The sequence below is a fragment of the Anabrus simplex genome, chromosome 5, assembly GCF_040414725.1.
Source record: "Anabrus simplex isolate iqAnaSimp1 chromosome 5, ASM4041472v1, whole genome shotgun sequence".
Taxonomy (NCBI): Eukaryota; Metazoa; Arthropoda; class Insecta; order Orthoptera; family Tettigoniidae; genus Anabrus; species Anabrus simplex.
This window is the reverse complement of record NC_090269.1, coordinates 10,978,323-11,001,453: the sequence shown is the minus strand read 5'-3', so window position 1 is coordinate 11,001,453 and position 23,131 is coordinate 10,978,323. Positions and strand designations below refer to the sequence as shown.

Genomic DNA, 23,131 nt, shown 5'->3' with positions numbered 1-23,131 from the left:
GGGCAGAATTGAATAATTATAATGCATTCGTGAACTTGAGAATAGATACATTCGAGACCATATTCTCGAGTTCAACATAACCTTCAAAAGTCGATATAGGCCTAGTTTACACGGTACAAGATTTCCATCCACTGACAACGAACAGTACACCGGTGACCAAGTAACAACGGAAGGTAAGGAAAAAAGGGATTTCGCTATCATGTTGGGCGCTTTTGTATTTAATGTGCTTTATTTCATTAAATTAGAGAATTAGAAACTACTTGTGGTTGATTGTTGTTTAGCTTGGTGTTACGGGTATTAGATTTTTTGAAGAGTTTGGCAGATCAAAGTTGTTGAACTGAAAGAAGTTTTCAGAGGAAACTGACGAAGTTTCCCGAGTAAAACTGAATGTAATGTTTCGAGATTTTCAAGTCGCGTACCGGTAATTAATCTTTGAAGCCGGCCCCACGCTCTAACTTGCCTGCCTCTCACCCGGAGGGCCCGGGTTCAATTCCTGGCCAGGTCAGCCATTTTTACCTGGATATGAGGGCAGGCTCCAGGTTCACTTGGTTCTATGATTAACCTTTAATTGAGCTATTTAATGGTGAGATTGCAACCCTGGTCTAGAGAGCCAGGAATAATGGCCGAGAGGATTCAGGACACTGACCATGCGTCACCTCAATCTGCAGGCCTTTGGGATTGTAGTTTGGATTGGTTTAGGGGTGTTTGTAAGATTGTTATAAATACCTATTTCATTTTACTGATGTTTAGCCGAATTATTGATGGATAATTCGTTCCCGGATTTTCCATTTTCCCCGTATCGTACGTTTTTTTTTTTTTTTTTTACCGGGGTCCCTCCAAAAACAGAGAATCGAGGTTCCGCTCTATTTTGAGATCATGTTATAATTGCGCTATGCTTCCAGAGTGTCATATCCATTGAAGAAATCCTCCAAAGTGACTCACATCGATATATATACCGCCTTTATCCCCAACAATCGCTACACAAATTAGACAACACTGAATGACAGTGCAAATAATGTGTAGAGAGCGCAGGAACTAAGAATAAGTCATGTGTGTAGCACACTCGCTAACCTTTGGGAAAATAAAGGAAAAAATTCATTGTTCTGATTAATTTGCATGATACTGTACAACAAGGAAATGGGTGGGATCGATCGAACTGATGAGAACAAATCACTCTAGAGGGTGTCAGCAGACATGATAGGTTTAGCGGAACAAAATACCTGGCAACTCTATCGGAAAGATGGTGGAAAACATGATCATTTGCGAACCACATCTATTTTGACATCCCAATAAAACAGAGATTATTACTGAAGGATGGCCATCTAAGAAAGGGAAAGTGGATGCACATTTTGACGGAGTGGAACATTATGTGGCAGATCTTTCAATTTATGCTAACAAAAAGAAAGAAGCTATACTGCAAACACTACTCAAAGAATTGCACTACAATGTTTATAAAATATAACTCTTGCTTTGCACGTTTCAGGCTTTGTACCATTCCACACAAAAGCATAATGCTCGCTATCTGATTTGTGAAATTAATTAGGCCTATATCATTAAGAATAAATCAATGTACTGGAATTGGCTTACATTGCTTTCAAAAGTAATGAATGAGATAGCAGATACTGAATTTCTCTGATGTCCTTCTGTAAGGATGCTCAATATCAGACATACTACGCAAGGATTTCGTTAAAATTTTTTCCTCATTCCAAACGAGTAATAATTCAGGTTTATCTGGGTTAAGACTCATCGTGATTTTACATGTAATGGAGAACTTAAGACGTACGGTATCAATAAAGCATTTTTCAGATGTTTTTTAAAAATAATTTGAATGAATACGTTTCTCTAAGATTAGATAGGTTTTATCACGCTTTATCAAGCATATTCCCCAGATTCTAGGTCCAGGTTTTTAGAATTATTAGTACTGGTATACAGTCTGTAAGAAAAATATGTAAGCTTTTTTCAGAATGGCTGTTTGGTCTTAACAATCCCTCAAGGAATTATTAATTCTCGATTATGGGCATTGAAAGTAATTTTATAACAGTTCAATTTCTACTCACTTGTGAAAAGAAACACTAAATCCACTCTCACAGAAATCTGTACAATTAAAAGCTGCACACTGAGTGAGTTGCCCATGTGGTTAGAGGCACGCGGCTTGCATCCGGTAGATAGTGGGTTTGAACCCCACTGTCGGCAGCCCTGAAGATGGTTTTCCATAGTTTCCCATTTTCACACCAGGCAAATGCTGGGGCTATACATTAATTAAGGCCACGGCTGCTTCCTTCCAACTCCCACGCCTTTCCTATCCCATCGTAGCCATAAGACCTATCCATGTCGGTGCGACGTAAAGCCACTAGGAGAAAAAAAAAAAAAAAAGCTGCACAACAGTTCACCATCGCTGAATAATTTTCAACTCCACATGTACGGCCTAACTTGCTTCCTTTAATATTGCTGACAAATTTACCTACTGTATAAGGTCTCGCTTACTCACTGAAAATATTTGGCAATATATTTTCACTCCATCAAATATACAACAACAAATTCACAAATTGACTCAATTCAATACAGGACCTGTAAACATTACCATCTGCTAACCATGCATTCAAAGCAGAGCTGCCCACAACAGGATGATGCACGGAAGTGTCCAATATTCTTCATAGCATCAGCGCCCACTTTGGGAGAAATGGCTAGCCTACACTTGAATGCGTGGACCATAGTAGGCAGAAATTGAGTAACATTTTTGTACTTAGAGGTATGAGATGATAAAAGGTCATTTTATAGCGAGTAGATGCAAGTTCTGTACACGTATAAACAAAAACAAACCTTGGCTATTTCCACAGAACTATACGTCAGAATGTACAAACACTCAGTCTTTGTCTACATGCATCATTAATGCATGAATCATCATGACCATAATCTCAATATCATACAGAATTGTAACTAAAATTTCAATGTAAAAATTATCAAAATATGGACTAACCTGTGGAACTTGTGACTTTGGTAGAAGTGGTATTGACAGTCTGACTGCTGCTAACAAGCTGCAATGCAGGAGTAACATTTACATTCGTAGAGAGCCCACTGTTTGATGATGTTACATTTGTGCTGCTCAAACTAGAACTTGCTGTTGTAGTAGTGTCATACTGAAAGTAAAAGAAATTCTACTGAAACTATGAAAAGTAGTCATAATCACACAAAACAAATGAGCCAGAACTTCAAGATACAGTAATCATTTAGGGCAAATCAAAGTTGGGAGATTTCAACAGTGAGCTGCTGTAATTCACTATAATTATGAATTATTAGGCTGCATAAAAATCATAGTACATCTTTAAATAATAAAGCCCAAAAGATAAGGAAAATGACATTCAATCCTCCCATACTTCTTGCGACCCCATTACATGGGCTCTCATAAACCCTGTCACTTGTTTGTAGCGACGTGTGTCTTATAGACATGCTTATCGCTCATGGAACATGGCTGACAAATAGTGTGCATATAATTTTATGATGGGCTATCACTTGCTGATGAGTATGACTGTCTTCTTCAAAACTCAGTTTTTGCGGGTTCTTAGATGGCTGTAGAGGCCGATCTTGGAGCCAGATTCCACCGCACTGATGACATATATTTGGTCTGGCATGGGCTGGCTATGTAGTGTTGTTTTTCTTCAGAAGATCCCATCGTTTCCTAGCATTGCACTTGTCAGTTTCTATTTTCCAATGTTGTTGTCCAAAGCACCGAGTTCCTTCCTAGACATTACAGTGCCACACTGAATGATCAAGTACAGTAGCTTCCCAGTTGTCAGTTTTAATTTGATATTTCTTGATGTAGTCTTTAGCGTAGCTCTGTACTGCTTCTGTGGTCCTACGTGTCGTCTTTGACCATCCTTTAGCTGGGAATACAGAATTCATTTTGGCAGATGGAATTCAGGCATACAAACCATGTGCCCTGTCCAATGGAGTAGTTGCTTGATGATTATGGCTTCAACACCGGTGGAGTTTGCTTCTTCTAAAACACCAATGTTGGTGTGACGATATTGCCAGTTCAATCTCAGAATCCTCAGGCAGTGCTGTGATATTTTTCCAGGCATCATGTGTGCCTTCTGTAGGTAGTTCATGTTTCACACCCATATGTAAGAGAGAGAGAGTATAACACACAAAACTTGGCCTGAGCACTAATATTATGATTATAAAAGAACCGTACCCGAAGGTGCCCGAAAGCCATGCTAGCACATTTGGATTTCCACTTCAATATTTGCTTTTGCTTATAGATAGCTACCAGGGTGCGAGATGGGTTTAATGTTCCGCAAAACTTCTCCTTGGACTGCAATTGTGGGACATACTGTAGGTAATTTTACAAATCAGTTTGTACATCTTCTATCAATGACAACCTAATTGTGTGCTTACTTAATGTCCTTCATATGCACATTTTACATAAAAATGTGAAAATCACCATAACCCCAGGATGCAGACCTATTCTTTACACCAATGCCAATAATAATCAAATGGTTTCAGCTACTATGTTGCAGGTCTTCTTAAAGTTCAGCGATTTTTTTACTTGTCTTCAAAGACTGGTTTCCTCTGCAAGGATGACCTCACAAACTCGTGATCATGGGGTGGACACTTCATCTCTGATCAACTGAAGCAAATAGGATCATTCAGTCATTCACTTGAGAACCAGCAGGAAATTGTGACCTAAACTGGATGGGCACCCCCAGTTTCTATATTGGCCATGGCAAGCATGTTCTTAATGGTCGCCTTCCATTTCAACCTGTTTTGGGCTTCTTCAGTTGTCATATCTTTGACCTCGGTCACTTTTCCTCTGCTTCTACTTGGCTGATCTATATTTTCTTTGGCTTAATGCACACAGTTTTCTAACCAGGATGGCGAGAGCATTCCATTGGTTGTTTTTGGATATCTGGTTTCCTATATCCTACTCACGTACCCAAACCAATGGAGTCTTGATGCCCTAACTTTATCTTTGATGACCAGTTGTTTAGAACATATCCACACCTTTCTAATCTGCAAGTTCTGCCAACAGTCTACAAGTAAGATACCACAAACTCAATATAAATACTTGTTTTGAAAACTCCTGCTTATTCAGATCTGCAGCTAACTATGTCCAGGTTCCAGAACCATACCATTATAAACCCTCAAAAGGTTGTCGGATTGATGCCTTTCCTTTTCCACAAGCACAATTTTAAGCTGGTAGATGCTGCCTGCGCACAGTCAAACTGGTCAACAATATCACTTGAGGCTGCCCCCTTTGAGGACAAGATCAGGGAACCAAGATACTTAGACCATCTACTTGTTCAGCAGGTTCAATGTTTTGAGTCATGTTCTACTTTACTCCGATCTGTACAGATGCACTTGGTCTATTTTGCATTTATCATCAGGCAAACCTGTAGTGCTCTTTTGCTTTCCTCCAGCAGTGTCCAAGCTGGTGCCTTTTGTTTCTTCCATTATACCTATATTGTCAGCATTTACATCTTTGAACGATAACCCATTTGAGCCACACGCAACTCCTGTTCTGTTCCCCATAATAATAATGGGCAAGTTGGCCGTGCGGTTAGGGGCACATGACTGAGTTTGCATCCAGAAGATAGTGGGTTCGAATACCATTGTCGGCAGCCCTGAAGATGGTTTTCCGTGGTTTCCCATTTTCACACCAGGCAAATGCTGGGGATGTACCTTAATTAAGGCCACATTCACTTCCTTCCAGCTCCCAGGCCTTTCCTATCCCATCGTTGCCATAAGACCTATCTATCGGTGCGACGTAAAGCCACCTAGCAAAATAATAATAACAATAATAACTACAGTGAAACCTCATTAGTACTTCCCTCATTAACATATTTTCCTACTTAGCACGTCGTAAATTTGAAGTCCCGACACCCGTTGTATTAAATCTGTATAATGGTTCATGTTTGTGGGTTACTGTAGTCACGTCCTAGTTCGTGAACCATGGGCAACGGCTGAGTGGCCTAGTAAGTGGTCCTGAGAGTAGGGATACCAGTTGCTATGGAATGGGACTGGGCATCTCGGACATATTCTGAGTCGTGGCCCTCCTTGTGCTCAGGCGGCTAGGACTATACAATCCACCGGTGGTCCATAACCCGTTAGAGGAGAGATCCTCACTTGGACTATGTGCACGTAGGGTAGCATCCTGCTTCATGAATTTACCGAGCTCAGAACATTTTAAGCAAGCCTCGGACCTATGGGAATAACGGAGTCCCACTCCCATTTGACAGGCGAGGGACTCCTTGGAAACAACTTGGCGAACGAAATGGAATTCGATGGGGAGCTATCAATATTAATGGGGCTTATGGAAGAAAGAAAGTAGAACTGGCTAAGTCTGCAAAGAGGATGCATCTGGATGTGCTAGGAGTAAGTGATATTCGAGTAAGGGGAGATAACGAGGAAGAGATAGGAGATTATATAGTGTACATTTAAATACCTGGGGAGTGAATTAATGGAGAATGCCCAACTGGATGCTGAAATTAGTTAGAGGATTCAAGCTGGAAGCTGTTTCTATCATAGTGTAAGAAACATGTTATGGGACAAAGATGTGCCAATGGAAGCATAGGAAACTATGTTCAAGATGTATTATGTACCCATAACTACTTATGGGGCAGAAACTTGGACAATGACAAAGAAGGATAAGAGTCGAATACAGACAGCTGAAATGAAGTTGTTGAGGAGTATGTTACAGAAGAGTAGAAGAGAGAAAATAAGGAATGAGAAAATCCGGGAAGAAATTGCAGTGGAAAAAATGAATGATAGAATTGTGAAGAGCCGACTAAGATGGTTTGGGCACGTAAAGCGAATGAGTGATGAAAGAATGCCAAATAAAGGTGATGGAAATGCAAATACAAGGAAGGAGAGGCCGTGGTCGACCACGATTGAGATGGACGGACACAATCCAACGAAGTATTATAGGAAGAAACCTGGACTTGGACACAGTGTTGGAGAAGAAGTGGTGGAAAGACTGAAGAAAATGGAGAGGAACCATATTTGCCCCTACCAGGCTACAGCTGGATAAAGGGAAATGATGATGATGATGATGATAGTGTACTTGACAGGTGTTAGAAAGGGAAGGGCAGAGTCTGGGTAAGGGCTCTTTATCAGGAATACCATTGCACGCAACATAGTTTCTGTTAGGCACGTAAATGAGCGAATGATGTGGGTAGATTTGTCAGTTGCAGGAATTAGGACTAGAATTGTGTCTGTGTATTCACCATGTGAGGGTGCAGATGAGGAAGTTGACAAGTTTTATGAAACATTGAGTGACATCGTGGTCAGGGTCAACAGCAAGGATACCGGGCGAGTTGGCCGTGCGCGTAGAGGCGCGCGGCTGTGAGCTTGCAACCGGGAGATAGTAGGTTCGAATCCCACTATCGGCAGCCCTGAAAATGGTTTTCCGTGGTTTCCCATTTTCACACCAGGCAAATGCTGGGGCTGTACCTTTATTAAGGCCACGGCCGCTTCCTTCCAACTCCTAGGCCTTTCCTATCCCATCGTCGCCATAAGACCTACCTGTGTCGGCGCGACGTAAAGCCCCTAGCAAAAAAAAAAAAAAACAGCAAGGATAGAATAGTGCTAACGGGCGATTTCAATGCGAGAGCTGGGAATAGAACTGAAGGATACAAAAGGGTGATTGGTAAATGTGGGGAAGATATGGAAGCTAATGGGAATAGGAAGCGTTTGCTGGACTTCAGTGCTAGTATGGGCTTAGCTGTTACGAATACATTCTTCAAGCATAAGGCTATTCACGACTACACGTGGGAGGCTAGGGGTACCTGATCCATAATAGACTATATCTTAACAGACTTTGAATTCAGGAAATCTGTTAGGAATATACGAGTTTTTCGCGGATTCTTTGATGATACAGACCCGTATGTTATTTGTACTAAGTATCTCTAGGCCTAGGGTAGAGAAAGTGAAATCTGTCTGCAAACGAATAAGGGTAGAAAATCTCCAGGACGAGGAAATTAGACATAAGTACACGGACATGATTAGTGAGAAGTTTCAAACAGTAGACAGTAAGCAGGTTCAGGATATAGAAAGTGAATGGGTGGCACACAGGGATGCTGTAGTAGAAACAGCAAGGGAATGCCTAGGAACAACTGTGTGTAAAGATGGGAAAAGGCGAACAGCTTGGTGGAATGATGAAGTGAGAGCAGCTTGTAAACGTAAAAAGAAGGCTTATCAGAAATGGCTCCAAACAAGGGCCGAGGCTGACAGGGATTTGTATGTAGATGAAAGAAACAGAGCGTAACAAATAGTTGTTTGATCCAAAAAGAAGTCATGGGAAGATTTTGGTAATAACCTGGAAAGGCTAGGTCAAGCAGCAGGGAAACCTTTCTGGACAGTAATAAAGAATCTTAGGAAGGGAGGGAAAAAGGAAATGAACAGTGTTTTGAGTAATTCAGGTGAATTCATAATAGATCTCAGGGAATCACTGGAGAGGTGGAGGGATTATTTTGAATATCTTCTCAATGTAAAAGGAAATCATCCTGGTGGTGTTGTGAACAGCCAAGCTCATGGGGAGGAAAATGATGTTGGTGAAATTATGCTTGAGCAAGTGGAAAGGATAGTAAATAAACTCCATTGTCATAAGGCAGCAGGAATAGATGAAATTAGACCTGAAATGGTGAAGTATAGTGGGAAGGCAGGGATGAAATGGCTTCATTGAGTAGTAAAATTAGCATGGAGTGTTGGTAAGGTACCTTCAGATTGGGCAAAAGCAGTAATTGCACCTATCTATAAGCAAGGGAACAGGAAGGATTGCAACAACTATCAAGGTATCTCATCGATTAGTATACCAGGCAAAGTATCCACTAGCATCTTGGAAGGGAGGGTGCAATCAGTCGTTGAGAGGAAGTTGGATGAAAACCAGTGAGGTTTCAGACCACAGAGAGGCTGTCAGGATCAGATTTTCAGTATGCGCCAGGTAATTGAAAAACGCTACGAGTGGAATAGGCAGTTGTGTTTTGTTTCGTAGATATAGAGAAAGCATGACAGGGTACCGAGGGAAAAGATGTTTGCCATACTGGGGGACTATGTAATTAAAGGTAGATTATTAAAATCAATCAATGGCATTTATCTTGACAATTGGGCTTCGGTGAGAATTGATGGTAGAATGAGTTCTTGGTTCACGGTACTTACAGGGGTTAGACAAGGCTGTAATCTTTCACCTTTGCTGTTCGTAGTTTACATGGACCATCTGCTGAAAGGTATAAAATGGCAGGGAGGGATTCAGTTAGGTGGAAATGTAGTAAGCAGTCTGGCCTATGCTGACAACTTGTTGTTAATGGCAGATTGTGCCGAAAGCGCGCAGTCTAATATCTTGGAACTTGAAAATAGGTGCAACGAGTATGGTATGAAAATTAGCCTCTTGAAGACTAAATTGATGTCAGTAAGTAGGAAATTCAACAGAATGTCAGACTGGTGACACAAAGCTAGAACAGGTCGATCATTTCAAGTATTTAGGTTGTGTGTTCTCCCAGGATGGTAATATAGTGAGATAGAATGAAGGTGTTGTAAAGCTAATGCAGTGAGCTTGCAGTTGCGATTAACAGTATTCTATAAGAAAGAAGTGCGCTCCCAGATGAAACTATCTTTACATCGGTCTGTTTTCAGACCACTTTGCTTTACGGGAGCGAAAGCTGGGTGGACTCAGGATATCTTATTCATAAGTTAGAAGTAACAGACATGAAGGTAGCAAGAATGATTGCTGGTACAAACAGGTGGGAACAATGGCTGGAAGGGTACTCGGAATGAGGAAATAAAGGCTAATTTAGGAATGAACTTGATGGATGAAGCTGTACGCATAAACCGGCTTCGGTGGTGGGGTCATGTGAGGCGAATAGAGGAGGATATGTTACCTAGGAGAATAATGGACTCTGCTATGGGGGGTAAGAGAAGTAAAGGTAGACCGAGACGATGATGGTTAGACTCGGTTTCTAATGATTTAAAGAGGTATAGAACTAAATGAGGCCACAACACTAGTTGCAAATTGAGGATTATGGCGACGTTTAGTAAATTCACAGAGGCTTGCAGACTGAACGCTGAAAGGCATAACAGTCTATAATGATAATGTATGTATGTATGTAATAAATACCTCACTTAACAAGTTACGATTTTTTGCCTTTACCGCTTAGTACGATCATATATTCCCCAGGCCTGAAAATGTATTTAGTCATCTCTTGTGCACAGAATGTGATATCCAACAGATATATGAGCCCTCGCCACGGGTTGGTCGGAACTGCACGATAAGAGGAAATGACCTTGAATTCTTGAACACAGAGTATATTAGCTGTTAGCTAAGGTAAAGTTGAGTTTTGCATTATTGATTGGCAGCAATGACTTTACACTAGAACAAGACAGGACAGTTCAAAGTAAACCCCAATGCACCCGTAAGCGGACTGATACGTGCTCGAGCATCTGGGCCAGGACTCCGCAAGCGGCCCGATATGTCGGGGTGCAAGGTTGCACACTGGAGATGTTTGTGACATCTGTTAGCTTTTTCTGGAAACATTTCTACTGGAAATCTGTTGCTGGTGTCTCATAGTGTCCCCAGAGTGCTCTGGTATGCTTCTTTGGCAAAGAGAATTGATTAAAATATCGATACAGAAATCGGTATTCTGTTGTTGACAAGATGGCTGAGAAAGAAGTTGCTTGCTCGTGCAATATGCTCAGTAATAGTGAAATTCAAATCTTACTTGATGTTTTAGGCTCTGATTTCAGCAGTGATAGTGAGGAAGAAGTTATTAGCGATCCTATGCATTTTATATCGAATAATGATGAGCAACCTGTTCAATGGAATTGGGTGCCGGAACAGAATTCTCCAATCATTCACAACTTTTCTGGAGCAAGTGGAGTGAATTCTGGTAGTGGTATATGTAGAAATGTAAGTGAAGATTTCATTTTCTGGAAGTACTTAGATGACAACATTGTACAGTTCATAGCAGACGAAACTAATAGGTATGCCAGTGCTGATCCTAACTTTTCTCGCATGAACTCGAATGAAATACATGCATATAATGCTCTTTGTATTCTAATGGGACTGGTACAAAAACCAACAATTCATAGTTACTGATGCAAAAATGTAAGCGTTGATACACCTTATTTTAGAACTGTCATACCTCGTGGCAGATTTCTCGAATTGAGTAAATATTTACATCTGGCTAACAATGAGGGAGCTGATACTTCCGATCCTCTTAGAAAGTTGTGCCCAGTCATGGAAATTATTGATACCAAATTTAGAACATTGTACACACCCGGCAGGAACATTTCATTAGATGAATCACTGATGAAATGTAGAGGATGCCTTCATTTCATTCAGTACAACAAATCTAAGTGAGCGTGGTTTGGTGGAAAGTTTTATAAACCGTCTGACTCAAAGAATGGTTACATACATTCTTTCAAAATTTATGTAGGTCGAGATAAAGTCGATGATATGCCAGCTAGCAGCAAAATAGTGATAGATATGTCAAATAGTAATTTACTGAATCAGGGCTATTGCTTATATGTAGATAACTGGTATTCATCACCGGATCTGTACCTTTATTTACACTCAAAAGAGACAAATGTATGCAGGACAGTCAGGACTAATAGGAAAAATATGCCCAAAGAAATAGGTAAGGTACAGCTCCAGAAGGGGGAGGCAACTATACTGAGAGTCAACTCAAGACCTTAGCGGTCCCTTTGATGTTAGTCAGTCTTCTGGTCGGTGAAAAGGCTTCCGCAGCGCCAAATAGTTCCCTAGGTTTGTTACTTGTTCCTGAAGTCAGGAGCTTTCTTCAGTTTGGTTAGATGTTCTGGTGAACTGACTCGATGAATTAAAATTTTTGTCCTGTATAAATATGGAAAATATATCACAGGTTGTATGTTATTCGGGTTCGTTACCAACTCTTATATTTCATACGTAGATGGCTATGAATAGTTATTGTTCTCAGTGGTGTATGTAGCAAAATAATAATAATTTAATATGATATTGATATCTTATTGCACTGTGTACTTAGTAAGCTTTGTTCGAGTTAATTCCATTGCTGATAAGTTCGCATAATATGTGCGACGTTGAAGATGGGTCCAAGAAAACTGTTGGCAGTACTGGCTGCAACAGCGTGTTTAATATTCATAATGGCTGCCAGCTGTGAGCAAGACGTGTGTGATGCTGTGAAGCTTGAGTCCCCTGTGAAATACTTTAAAGCTAACAAAAGTGGAGAAAAATAAAATAGAAAATCTAAACCAAATTGTTTTAAACGTTTACAGTAGCCTGCGAGATTAGAATCCACTGTGGACTGTGGAAGACGTGAAAAAGACTGCGCAGCTGATCGGCGTTTCTGTGTACAGTGTTTACGCGGCTTGCTTGGAATTTAAACTCCACGGAAAATCCAAGTCTCCAGCGAAAGATTGATGCGTCAGCTCAGCACTCGCCGTAAATAAAACAGGAAGGGCCTTAACACGGTATGGTAATAGGATCCTTGGCGTATTCGATGATGATGATAATAATAATAATAATAATAATATGTACTTATATTCGTAACCGCCTTCTACCTGCAGAAATGTTGTCATGAGAGGATCATGAGTTCGTTTTTACCTTCCGAATGACAAGACTACAATATTTACAACATTCCTTGAAGCACTGTATTTTGCAGTCCCACTCACGGGTAGGTTTTTCAGCTTTTTTAACTGCGAGAAACTGCCATTGACAGTCATTGCACGAGAGCGGAATCGTATACTTATGTTGTGAATCTCCATGTGCCTCACACAAATCGCATTATGAAATAAAAATAAACCTTGCCTCTCTTGCCGAGTATTCGTCAGTAATCTGTAGGTTTTACAAGGTCAATAAAGGAATAAATAGGTATGGTACGTAATCAAAGTATGGCTATGTGAAAGGAAGTGATTTCGTTTGATGCTTCACTATTTCAGAATGAAGTACTGTACTTGTCAGATGGATGTACGGCGTTAATGATAAGCTGGTTGTGGCGGAGATGGAGAACGGAGACGAGACGGGAATGGGGAACAGGGGATGTGCTCACATGCGGAAGGATACTTTTCCTAAGCTCTTGACTTGAATTTCAGTATACATATTCTTGCAACAATATGTGTGCAATCAAATGGAAAGACAACAAAGATGTTTTGCTGCTCTCATCAATGCATGGACTGGACTTCGATTGCACTGGCAAGATTGACCGGAAGACTGGGGTTATCCTATTCAAACCCACAGCTATTATATCCTATAATGCTAGCATGGGAGGTGAAGATTTAGGAGACCAACTTCTTAGTCAATTTCATGTTATGTGTAAAACACACAAGGCATACAAAAATATTTTGGATAGGGTCCTTCTGAATTCTCACATTCTGCACCATATTTTCAATGGAAAACAGGACAGACCATTTAATGTTTTCAAACAGAAATTGGGAGAAGAAATTATTTGGTTGTTCATTTCAAGAGGGGGTTGTAGCTAGACATTCGGTCACACCTGGACAGTTACCATCAAGATTGACTGGCCGCCACTCCCTAATCAAAGTGGAGCCCTCTGCTGCAAAGGGTTCCAGAACAACAAGACAGTGTGTTACATGCCTGAAACACAAGCAGAGGTAGGAGACCATCTGGCAGTGTGATCAGTGTAAAGTTCCACTTTGTACTGACCATTTCCAGCCATACCAAACACTAAAGAACTTCTGAGGTAAGATAAGTAATAAAAAATTTAAGTTTTCAAAGGCATTTTGTGAGTGTTAAATTTCTGTATTGTTCTGTTTTTTTTTGTCATGAGCAATAGCATGGAATGTCTCAATAATATAAAACAGGTCCTGTGAAAATACGTGCAGTTGATCACCCACTATACTGTTTTAACCGAAAGCTTGCAACACCAAGGTTGCATACTAAAAAGTTGGTGGATTCCTAGCAATGTCAGTGCACAGGGCGGGTGGGTGCATACGGGTTAAAGCACAGTAATAGATTCCAATGCGGCTAGGAGAGCTGAATTCAGTTTTCATGCATTTTATTTTCCCCAAAGCTGTCCTGTTGACATACATGGCTTTTGGCTGGGAGTCATCCGAAATTATGTGTCACGGAAGTTACTGTCACAAAATGTGTAACGGAAGTGTAACTCTAGCAACTGTCCAGCCGTTGGTGGATAGTCATGACTGAGACACATATCTATGATCATTTGATTTTCTCAAAGGGAAAAGTGGTTTATATTTAGTTCTATGTTCTATGGAAAGGTCTTTGTTGTCAGTGAGATTGTTGAATAACCCAGTGAACTTGATTGTGCTTGTAGCCTATTTCGCATTCCAATCAGAAGTTAGAAATTAATATATTCGAAACAATTCTTTCCAACTTCGGAAACTTTCCTTCGTGACCTAGTTTTCTTTTTCCATTTCTATTTTGCTTATACGCATTTTCAATTTTTTCTCTGTTGTCCAAAGTAGTGTTCAAAGAAGGTGCTAGTTTTAATGTTCGTGCCAACTCGGTGTGTTTAAGATGTGGATTCCTATCTACTTCCTGAAGGATTTTTTTTTCATTTTCATTAGTGAGTGGTTTCATGACCCTTTTCTTATTCACAGCTAGGTTATCACAAGACAGATACCGTATGTATCACGCTACTGAACTTCTCATGATTACCCTATCAGACTGTAAGTAGGCTGTTGCGTGACGAAAATCACTTCACTTCTTTTTACCAGTCAACACAATAAATTGAAGGTCATGCCAATAACTGTTCTTGTGATAAGATGATTTAAATCAGTGTGGTACAGCTGAAGTTAAAATAAATTTATAGTGCAGCAACAGCAGATCTTAAGACAGGTCATTTTTGGATGCTGTTAAGTAATAAGGCTTCTATATACTGTAGGCCTATTCTATTAAAAAGTTAGTAAAGATGCAGGCAATGATAAAGTGGTGTACCATTCATACAAACTGCTAGTTTGACAGTTGGCACGTTTGTATTATAAACCGGCGAGTCTGTCCGAACCAATGCCGTGTACTGCCGAAGTGTGCGGCTCCATGGCTAAATGGTTAGCGTGCTGGCCTTTGGTCACAGGGGTCCTGGGTTCGATTCCCCGGCAGGGTCGGGAATTTTAACCAAAATTGGTTAATTTCGCTGGCACGGGGGCTGCGTATACGTGTTGCCTTCATCATCATTTCATACTCATCACGACGCGCAGGTCAGCGACGGGCGTCAAATCAAAAGACCTGCATTTGGCGAACCGAACTTGTCCTCGGACGCTCCCGGCACTAAAAGCCATACGCCATTTAATTTCATTACTGCCGAAGTTTCGCGTTCAAGATGGCGGCCGAAGGCGCTTAATCGTGTATGGTGAGTATAACCTCGCCGGAAATTCACGCTCAAACAAGGTGACCAGAAAACAGTGTTTAATTACCCACTGGTCAGAAACCTCAGGCTTCAATTCATTATACAATTGTTTTAGGAAGAAAGTGATCTGCTATAATATGTAGGTACTGTTGCTACTTCTATGAGCCTAAGGGAAAAATATGTCATATCTGTTCTTGCGTGTTTTTCACATCTTTTATCTCCAAATAATTATCATAAAGTCTCTTGTTACTTTAACAGGCTCCAGTAGAGAATTATTGATATTTGTTCTCTCGACCTTTTCACACTTTTTAGTGCTCTCCTTTACCCCCTGAAACACTACACACACACAATGTAAAATGTTGTACTAATGTGTAGTGATAACATCTCCCGGTTGGATAGTTTTTAATGGGATATTTGATAGTACGTTTTCCCGCTTAACACTATTTGTTTCGTAGTCTCTTGCAGATACATACTAATGAGGTTCCACTGTACTCTGTTTATCTTAAAACCTTTTCAATTGATAAAGCATTTAAAGGGATGGTAAACTTTAAAACCAAGATGTTTAATATACAGTTGCTACATTTAAACAATCTTACAGCCAACAGATTGTGTCATGTTTTGGTCCCACAATTTTGAACACAAGAGACAAACGTCTAATGTGTGTAGTGCTGTAGTGAGTCCAATTTCATTACAGAGATTTGAAGTGTCTTAAGACATCAGCTATACAGTACAGTAAGTATTCCAATAATTCTTCCTAGTGTTCCCAATAGATCCGGCCAGGTTTCATGGTCAGACAGTCTCCCTGAAACCGACTATATGCGAAAGGATGTATTCGCAATTGTGTGTTTCTGCGATGGTAATGTGGTGTGCTGCATGTACATGAGGGAAGTGTAAATTAACATAGGCACAAAAAACCCAGTCCCCGAGCCAGAGAAATTAACCACACACAGTTAAAATCCTTAGCCCAGCCGGGAATTCAATCCGGAGCTATTTCTGAACTGAACGATGGTACGCTGACCATTCAGCAATGAAACCAGATTAAATATTTCGAACATATTAGATAATTGCAAGCTGTCGACTTCATGACCGTATCGATGAATTCAATCAACAAATTGATTTAAAATACCAACTAATCGATACTTTATTTCTTGCCTTTTGGTGGCATTTTAAATCAATTTATTTAATAATTTCTTGATCATATTAGATAAGTCATACACAGAAAGAACCCGTTCATGCGAAGACTGAATTATCAGTGCTTATGCTATTATATGTTCCTTTCTACATATGACTATTTGTCACTCGTTTGCTCCTTTTCATTACTTAATTTGGAGATTCAGATTACAGTGAAACCTCGATTATCCGTTCCTGAAAACTAAGTTTCTCCACATTATTTGTTCAAATTACGGGGTCCCGCGAGCATCCTAATTAAATCGTAGATTAAAAATCCTGCATTATTCACTCCTCAAAGAAACTATTTTCTGGGACAACTGTCCAGAAATTTCAGTCCCATCAATGCTAAATCCTCGATCAAACGTTTTTTCAAGAAACAGTATCTCACTGAAGAACGGCTAAGACATACCTATAGATCTTGGCATTAATGTCCCATTATTACGGTAATTAGAGCAACTACTACACTGGGGAAGTGATTGGTGGTGAACTTGAATAAGGGACCATTTTAGCATATCATTCAGCTGTTATTATTCATGCAATCCTCCGAAATCATAGAGCAAACAGTGGCCACAAGTGGAAGGAGACAGAGCACTTTTTGACAGCTCTACTAAAAGACTGAACGAGTTTCGTCAAATATTCCTACTTGTAAAACATCTACATTATGTCCAGGGTTAGATGGTTTATTTTTTCTTTTTTTTTTTTTTTTTTTACGATTAAGAGATTTTTAGCACTTCCCTCAACACACTATACAGTTTCAGACAGGAATCAAAATTATTGCTCCTTCCTAAAATGAATCTAATATTTTAACCCTTTGCAGTCCAATATTCTGTCATGTTCCAAATGTCTGGTCCAAATTAATTTTGCACATTTTTACCTAGTCAGATTTAACTCAGAACTTTTATTAGTAACTTAATTATATTATTATGATTATTACTGTATATTCTATTGCATAGAAATTAGTTTCCATAATAATTTTCGTCATCAGTGCAGAAGTGAAAACTGAAGTGGAGTGATGCAGCTAGGAGGTACTTGTGGTCCTCTACTTTTCCGACGTGATAAATAACTTAGTCTAGGAGGCTAATTATCATGAAATGCTACATTCCGTTAAACACTATTGTAGTTTTCATTCCCATTTCTATGTGCGGAAGTATTTTCAACATCACTGTTACTCAAATTATCAACACTGACCTGAAAAGTGCCATCATTGCCGCATGCCATATCCCCTCCTCCGCCCCGGACCATTACCTTCACGCGTCGTCTTGCTTTTGCAGGAGTCACTGGAAATTCCTCTTCTGAATCTTCAGAAACAGCATATGATGGTCCGGGATCATTCCATTCTTTTTTTTTTTTTTATACCCAGAGGTCCAGTCGATGAAGTTTCACTTGCAATGCTGGAGTTCACTGCACCTTCATCTTCACTTGACAGTTCTATAAACTCTTCGTATAATTCAAATAAATAATCATCGTTACTGCTACCTAAATAAATGTGCATATGTATTTCTTCATTCATATTTGCCGCTTTTATATTGTAAATTCAATTGAGACAATTCGCATTTACAGATAAACACGCCTAGTACAACACATGTCCAGCACTACTCAATGTAAGCACAGCTGACAGGCCGCGGGTAACCATGACAATACACGGCTACATATATCTCGTATTATGTCCATGGAGATAAGAGAACTGCTTCCTTAGTGCACAAAAGTTTGCTCTATAAACTCCAGGGATATCGATCGACCTCAATGAGGTCAAAGAATTTCAATAAATAACTTTTCAAGTAAAACGAAACAATGTCGAGGTGACCTCGACGTTGGACCAGTTACAATAACAATGGACCGGAAAAGGTTAATATGATCAGATAAGATTATATTCTCGAGACCAGAACAGATGTTACACATTACATAACTAAAGTCACGGGAGGTCTTGGGATTGCCTATTACTCTTTTGGTCATAATATAAGACTGGTATTTTAAACTTTTTATGTTAAAATGTCCTTATAAAAGCATCAGTCATTTTATATGTGCAGTGTAACATTTAAAAAGTTTGTATCATTTCTCACTCGTACTGACTTGTGCCACAAGTTTCTCAACGTACTTTCCGGCTGAGCTCAAGGTCATGAATATACCGTAATTTCTGGAGTTTTGATGATTTTTTTTTCCCTCTTTCCAATTTGGTTTTTATTAGGGATGGCCAGAATTGAATAAAATGTATTCCAAGAACTTTTGAGAATCTATACCTACATTCAAAACCATATTATCGAGTTTAACATAATCTTTAAAAGTTGATGTAGGCCTAATTTATGTGGTCCACGACTTCCAGAAATGTATACGAACAGTATACCGGTGACTAAATTAAACTGGAAGATAAAAAGGATTTTGCCATCATATTGGGTGCTTTTCTTTTGGATGTGCTTTTTATTAGATTAGAGAATTAAAAATCACTTGTGAGCAATTGTTGTTTGGCTTGGCTTTATTTATTAGATTTGTCAATGATATACCTTGATGCAAGTGTAATAGACTGATATAACTTGAAAACAATATTCTTTAACTCATGGGTAAATAATGCAAGTATCCAGCTCGAAAAAGTCATTCAAAGTAGGCTTAGGCAGGAGACAATAATAGGAGAACAACAATTTGGATTTATGCCAGGGAAAGGAACCATAGATGCCATATTTTCTCTAAGACAGCTCATGGAAAGACACAGAGAAAAGAGGGAAGAATTAACTGTAATACCCGTCGACTGCTGTTCTCTAAAGAAAATTATAATTGAAAGAGGATAACACGTTTTCGTAATAAATGTGTAAATAACGTGGTCGGTAGCAGTTGTTAACTCGTTAAAAATAAAAACTGAAGTAAACAATATCTTAATTTTAATGTTATATACGGAAATTAAGTAAAAATGTGATACATCTCAAGATATGGCGAAGTAGATCACTGATTTCAGAGGATATTTCATATCTTCTCGCGTCTAGTTAAGGCTATTTACATGTAAATTTTTCGCGAGGAGGTTATTTCTCTACATGCGTTTCAAATATGTTTTCATGATACCGTACATATACGGTTAGGTTAGGTGACGCTGTTTGAAGAAGACAGCCGAGGTGTTTGCAAAAGAAATCTCTGGACTGATACCGTATTTTTCCGAATCCAAGACTATTTTTACTCAGAATCTCATGCGAAAACTCAAGGGTTGTTGCATTCGCGGCCTAACAGTACATTAATGGATACCAGTGGCAATTATCGCGGTAACCACGCTGCTTCTTCTCACACGCGCACAGAACTCGTTTACAATAAACGACCGCCTCTTTACTATACATCGCTAGCATTGACAACCGGTTATACAGTGCCTGTGTTTTTCTCAAATTTGCAGAATGGCATCAAAACACGCGACCCTTCGAATTCTTAGAAAAGCCATGGCTACTCAGTGGCAGAGTTATAACGCGTCTATTGTATTTGACACTTAGTAACATTAAGTTTTATAGACAGCAGGAATGTTTTCGTGATGGATAGTTGTACCGGTATTGTAAAGATACGTGGAAAAAGTATTGCCGGCAAATTTTCAATGGGTTCTAGTTGATATTATGATGCCAATTTTAAGTTAATGGTTATTAAACACTTGGAAATGTAGAATAATTGTGCAGGCGCAAGAAAATACGGCATAGACCTAACTAAAGCCAATATTTGGCGTTAGCGTGGAGACAAAGAGCTAAAAAAAATGCGTACTGTATAAAAAATGCATTCAGTGGGCCACAACAAGGACGCTTTAAAGAAGTCGAAGATGAAATTGTGAGGTATGTGCACGAAAAATGCAAGGGCGGAATGGCCATACCGTGGCGCAATAAACTAGTTCATTGACTTTCAACATCTGCGATTAGGCCTATACATCGCTAGCCGCTGAATTTGGCCAAACCCGGCAAGCGAGACGTGCATGAAGCGGTAGCCGGTTACATCTGACGCTGCGTAAAAGGAACAGTTTTATAGACAGCAAGAATAATTTCCTGATGGATTGTTGCATTGTAGAGATGAATGGAATAGGTATTGCCGGAAAATTTTCAACGGGTTCTCTTCGGTATTATGATGCCAATGTTAAGTTAATGGTCCTTAAACCCATGGAAATAAAGAATAATTGTTCGGCTGAAAAAAAAAAAAAAAAAAAAAAAAAAAAAAAAAAAAAAAAAAGCATGACGGAAGTCAATGTTCGGCGTCTAGAAATAGTCTAAAATTGTGAAGGTCTACAGCACAACAAGGCATTCGTATGATTTTATAAAGTTCTTTTTGAGCCTGATTTTTGAAGGAAAAAGTGGTGTTCATCCTGGATTCGGAAAAATACGGTACTATATGCTTTTCAGAATTAAATGAAACATACACTTTCACGCAGTATCGGATTACGAAAAATAAGAAACAAGTAAGCCATAGTGTGGATATCATCTGCGAAAAGGCAAATTTTGAACAAACTGATTGCCATTTCATACCGATTTTATTTAATGTGCATGGGTTTTTTACCGACTTTTATAAAAAATCGGATACAAGGACAATCTGTTATAGCGAGTAAATTTTTCGCAGTTATGAATTCTCGCTATAACGGACTTCTACTGTATTTACACATATATATACAGACAATACGATCGTATTACAGTGAAACCTCGATTCTCCGTTTTTCGAGGGACCGTAAAAATAAAACGTACAACACGGGAAAACGGAAAATCCGGGAATGAATGAAAACTATCAATTTGGCTAAACATCACAAAAATGAAATATGTATAATTATAATCTTACAAAAACTCCTAAACCAAACCAAACTACAGCCCCAGTGAGACTTTGCCTGCCAAGCGACCGCTGCTCAGCCCGAAGGCCTGCAGATTACGAGGGGCGCATCGTCAGTGCGACGAATCCTCTCGGCCGATATTCCTGGCTCTGTAGATCGGGGTCGCCATCTCACCATTAGATACGGTAGCTCCACAATTGAAGGTAATCACGTAGGCAAAGTAGACCTGGAACCAGACTTATATCCAGGTAAAATTGCCTGACCTGGTCGCAATCGAACCCGGGCCCTCTGGATGAGAGCCGGGCATGTTAGACCGCGAACCGCATTAATTACCGGTACGCGAGTTCAAAATCTCGATACTTTATATTCAATTTTACAGGGGAATCTTCGTCAGTTTCCCGTGAAAACTTCTTTCAGTTCAGCAACTTTGATTACGCTAGCCAAACTCTTCGAAAAATCTAACAACGCCAAGCCAAACGACAATCGACCACAAGTACGGTAGCTTTTAATTCTCTCATCTAATAAAATAAAGCATATTAGATACAAAAGCACCCAAAATGATGGCGAAATCCGTTAATTTCTTAATCTTTCATTGTAATTTGGTCTCCGGTATACTGTTCGTAGTCAGTTTCTGGAAATCTCGTACCGCGCAAATTAGGCCTACATCGACTTTTAAAGGTTATGTTGAACTCGAAAACATGGTTTCGAATGTAAGTATCGATTCTTAAAAGTTCTCGAATACATTATATTCAATTCTGCGCGTCACAAATCCAATCAAATTAGAAAGATAAAAGAAATATCAAAACTTCAGAAATTACGGTTATTCGTGACCTTGAGGTCATCTGGAAAGTGCGCTCGCTGCACATGTCAGTACGAGTTTGAAATGATACCAATCATTTAAAATGTAACGTGCGCAAGTAAAACGACTGCGGTTTTTGGTATTTTAACACGAAAACGTAAAATTCCCAGTCTTACATTAGTAACAGTAATAGGCAATCCCAAGACCTCCCATGGCTTTTTTTTTTTTTTTTAATGTAAGGTGCAACATCTGTTTTCGTCTCGCTAACATAATCATGTACGATAATATAAAAAATACTGAATTTGTGTTAAGGAGCAGTTTCGATTCCTGCCTGAAAGCCCACTTAGGTCTGCAGTGCCCTGAGCAAAGTGCCGAAAACCCCTTCGGCAGTACGATCGAAAAAATGTAAATAAGAAAACATCTAACCCTGGACATAATATGGACGTTTTATAAGTGCGAACATTTGACGAAACTCGTTCCGTCTTCACGCAGAGCTGTAGAAATACGCCGTGTCTTCTGGCAATTGCTGTGGCCACCCTCTGCCCTATGATTTTCCGAGATTCTCTCAACAATACCACCCGAATGCGATGCTAAGATGGTCCCTTATGCAAGTTCACCGCCGATCGCCAAGATCCATAAATATGCCATAGCCGTCCTTTCGTGAGATACAGTTTATTAAAAAACGATTGATCGAGGATTTAGCGTTGATGGGACTGGAATTTCTGGACGGTTGATCCGGGAAATCGTTTCTTCGAGGAACGGATAATGCGGGACTTTTACAACGTGATTTAATTACGATGCTCTCGGGACCACGTAATTTGAACGCATATTCCGGGAAAACGTACTTTCCGGGAACGGTAATCGAGGTTCCACTGTATTTGTGAGGTTATGTGTCAAGAAGCATGTGCTGTATATGAGTTTAGTTAACGTAAAAACCTGTAATTAATAATATACAATTTATTATTACCTGTATATTGCACCCATATCCCGAATTCGTGTAAAAAATACAGAATCATTTTATCCAGCATTTGGTAGATAAGACAGCTAGTACTGCGATGGTTTCACACAGGCGGCATGTGAGGTCCAATA

The 23,131-nt window shown here is 39.6% G+C and overlaps 1 protein-coding gene across 2 annotated transcripts in view; it reads right to left on the bottom strand.

Annotated features, from left to right (window-relative positions):
* Positions 1-23,131, bottom strand: part of lig (lingerer) — a 612,955-nt gene that overhangs the window by 249,555 nt on the left and 340,269 nt on the right. For both annotated transcript variants that reach the window (XM_067146761.2, XM_067146762.2), the window contains exon 13: positions 2,978-3,137. In XM_067146761.2, coding sequence (XP_067002862.1) covers positions 2,978-3,137 — 160 coding nt within the window. The remainder of the gene's footprint in view (positions 1-2,977; positions 3,138-23,131) is intronic.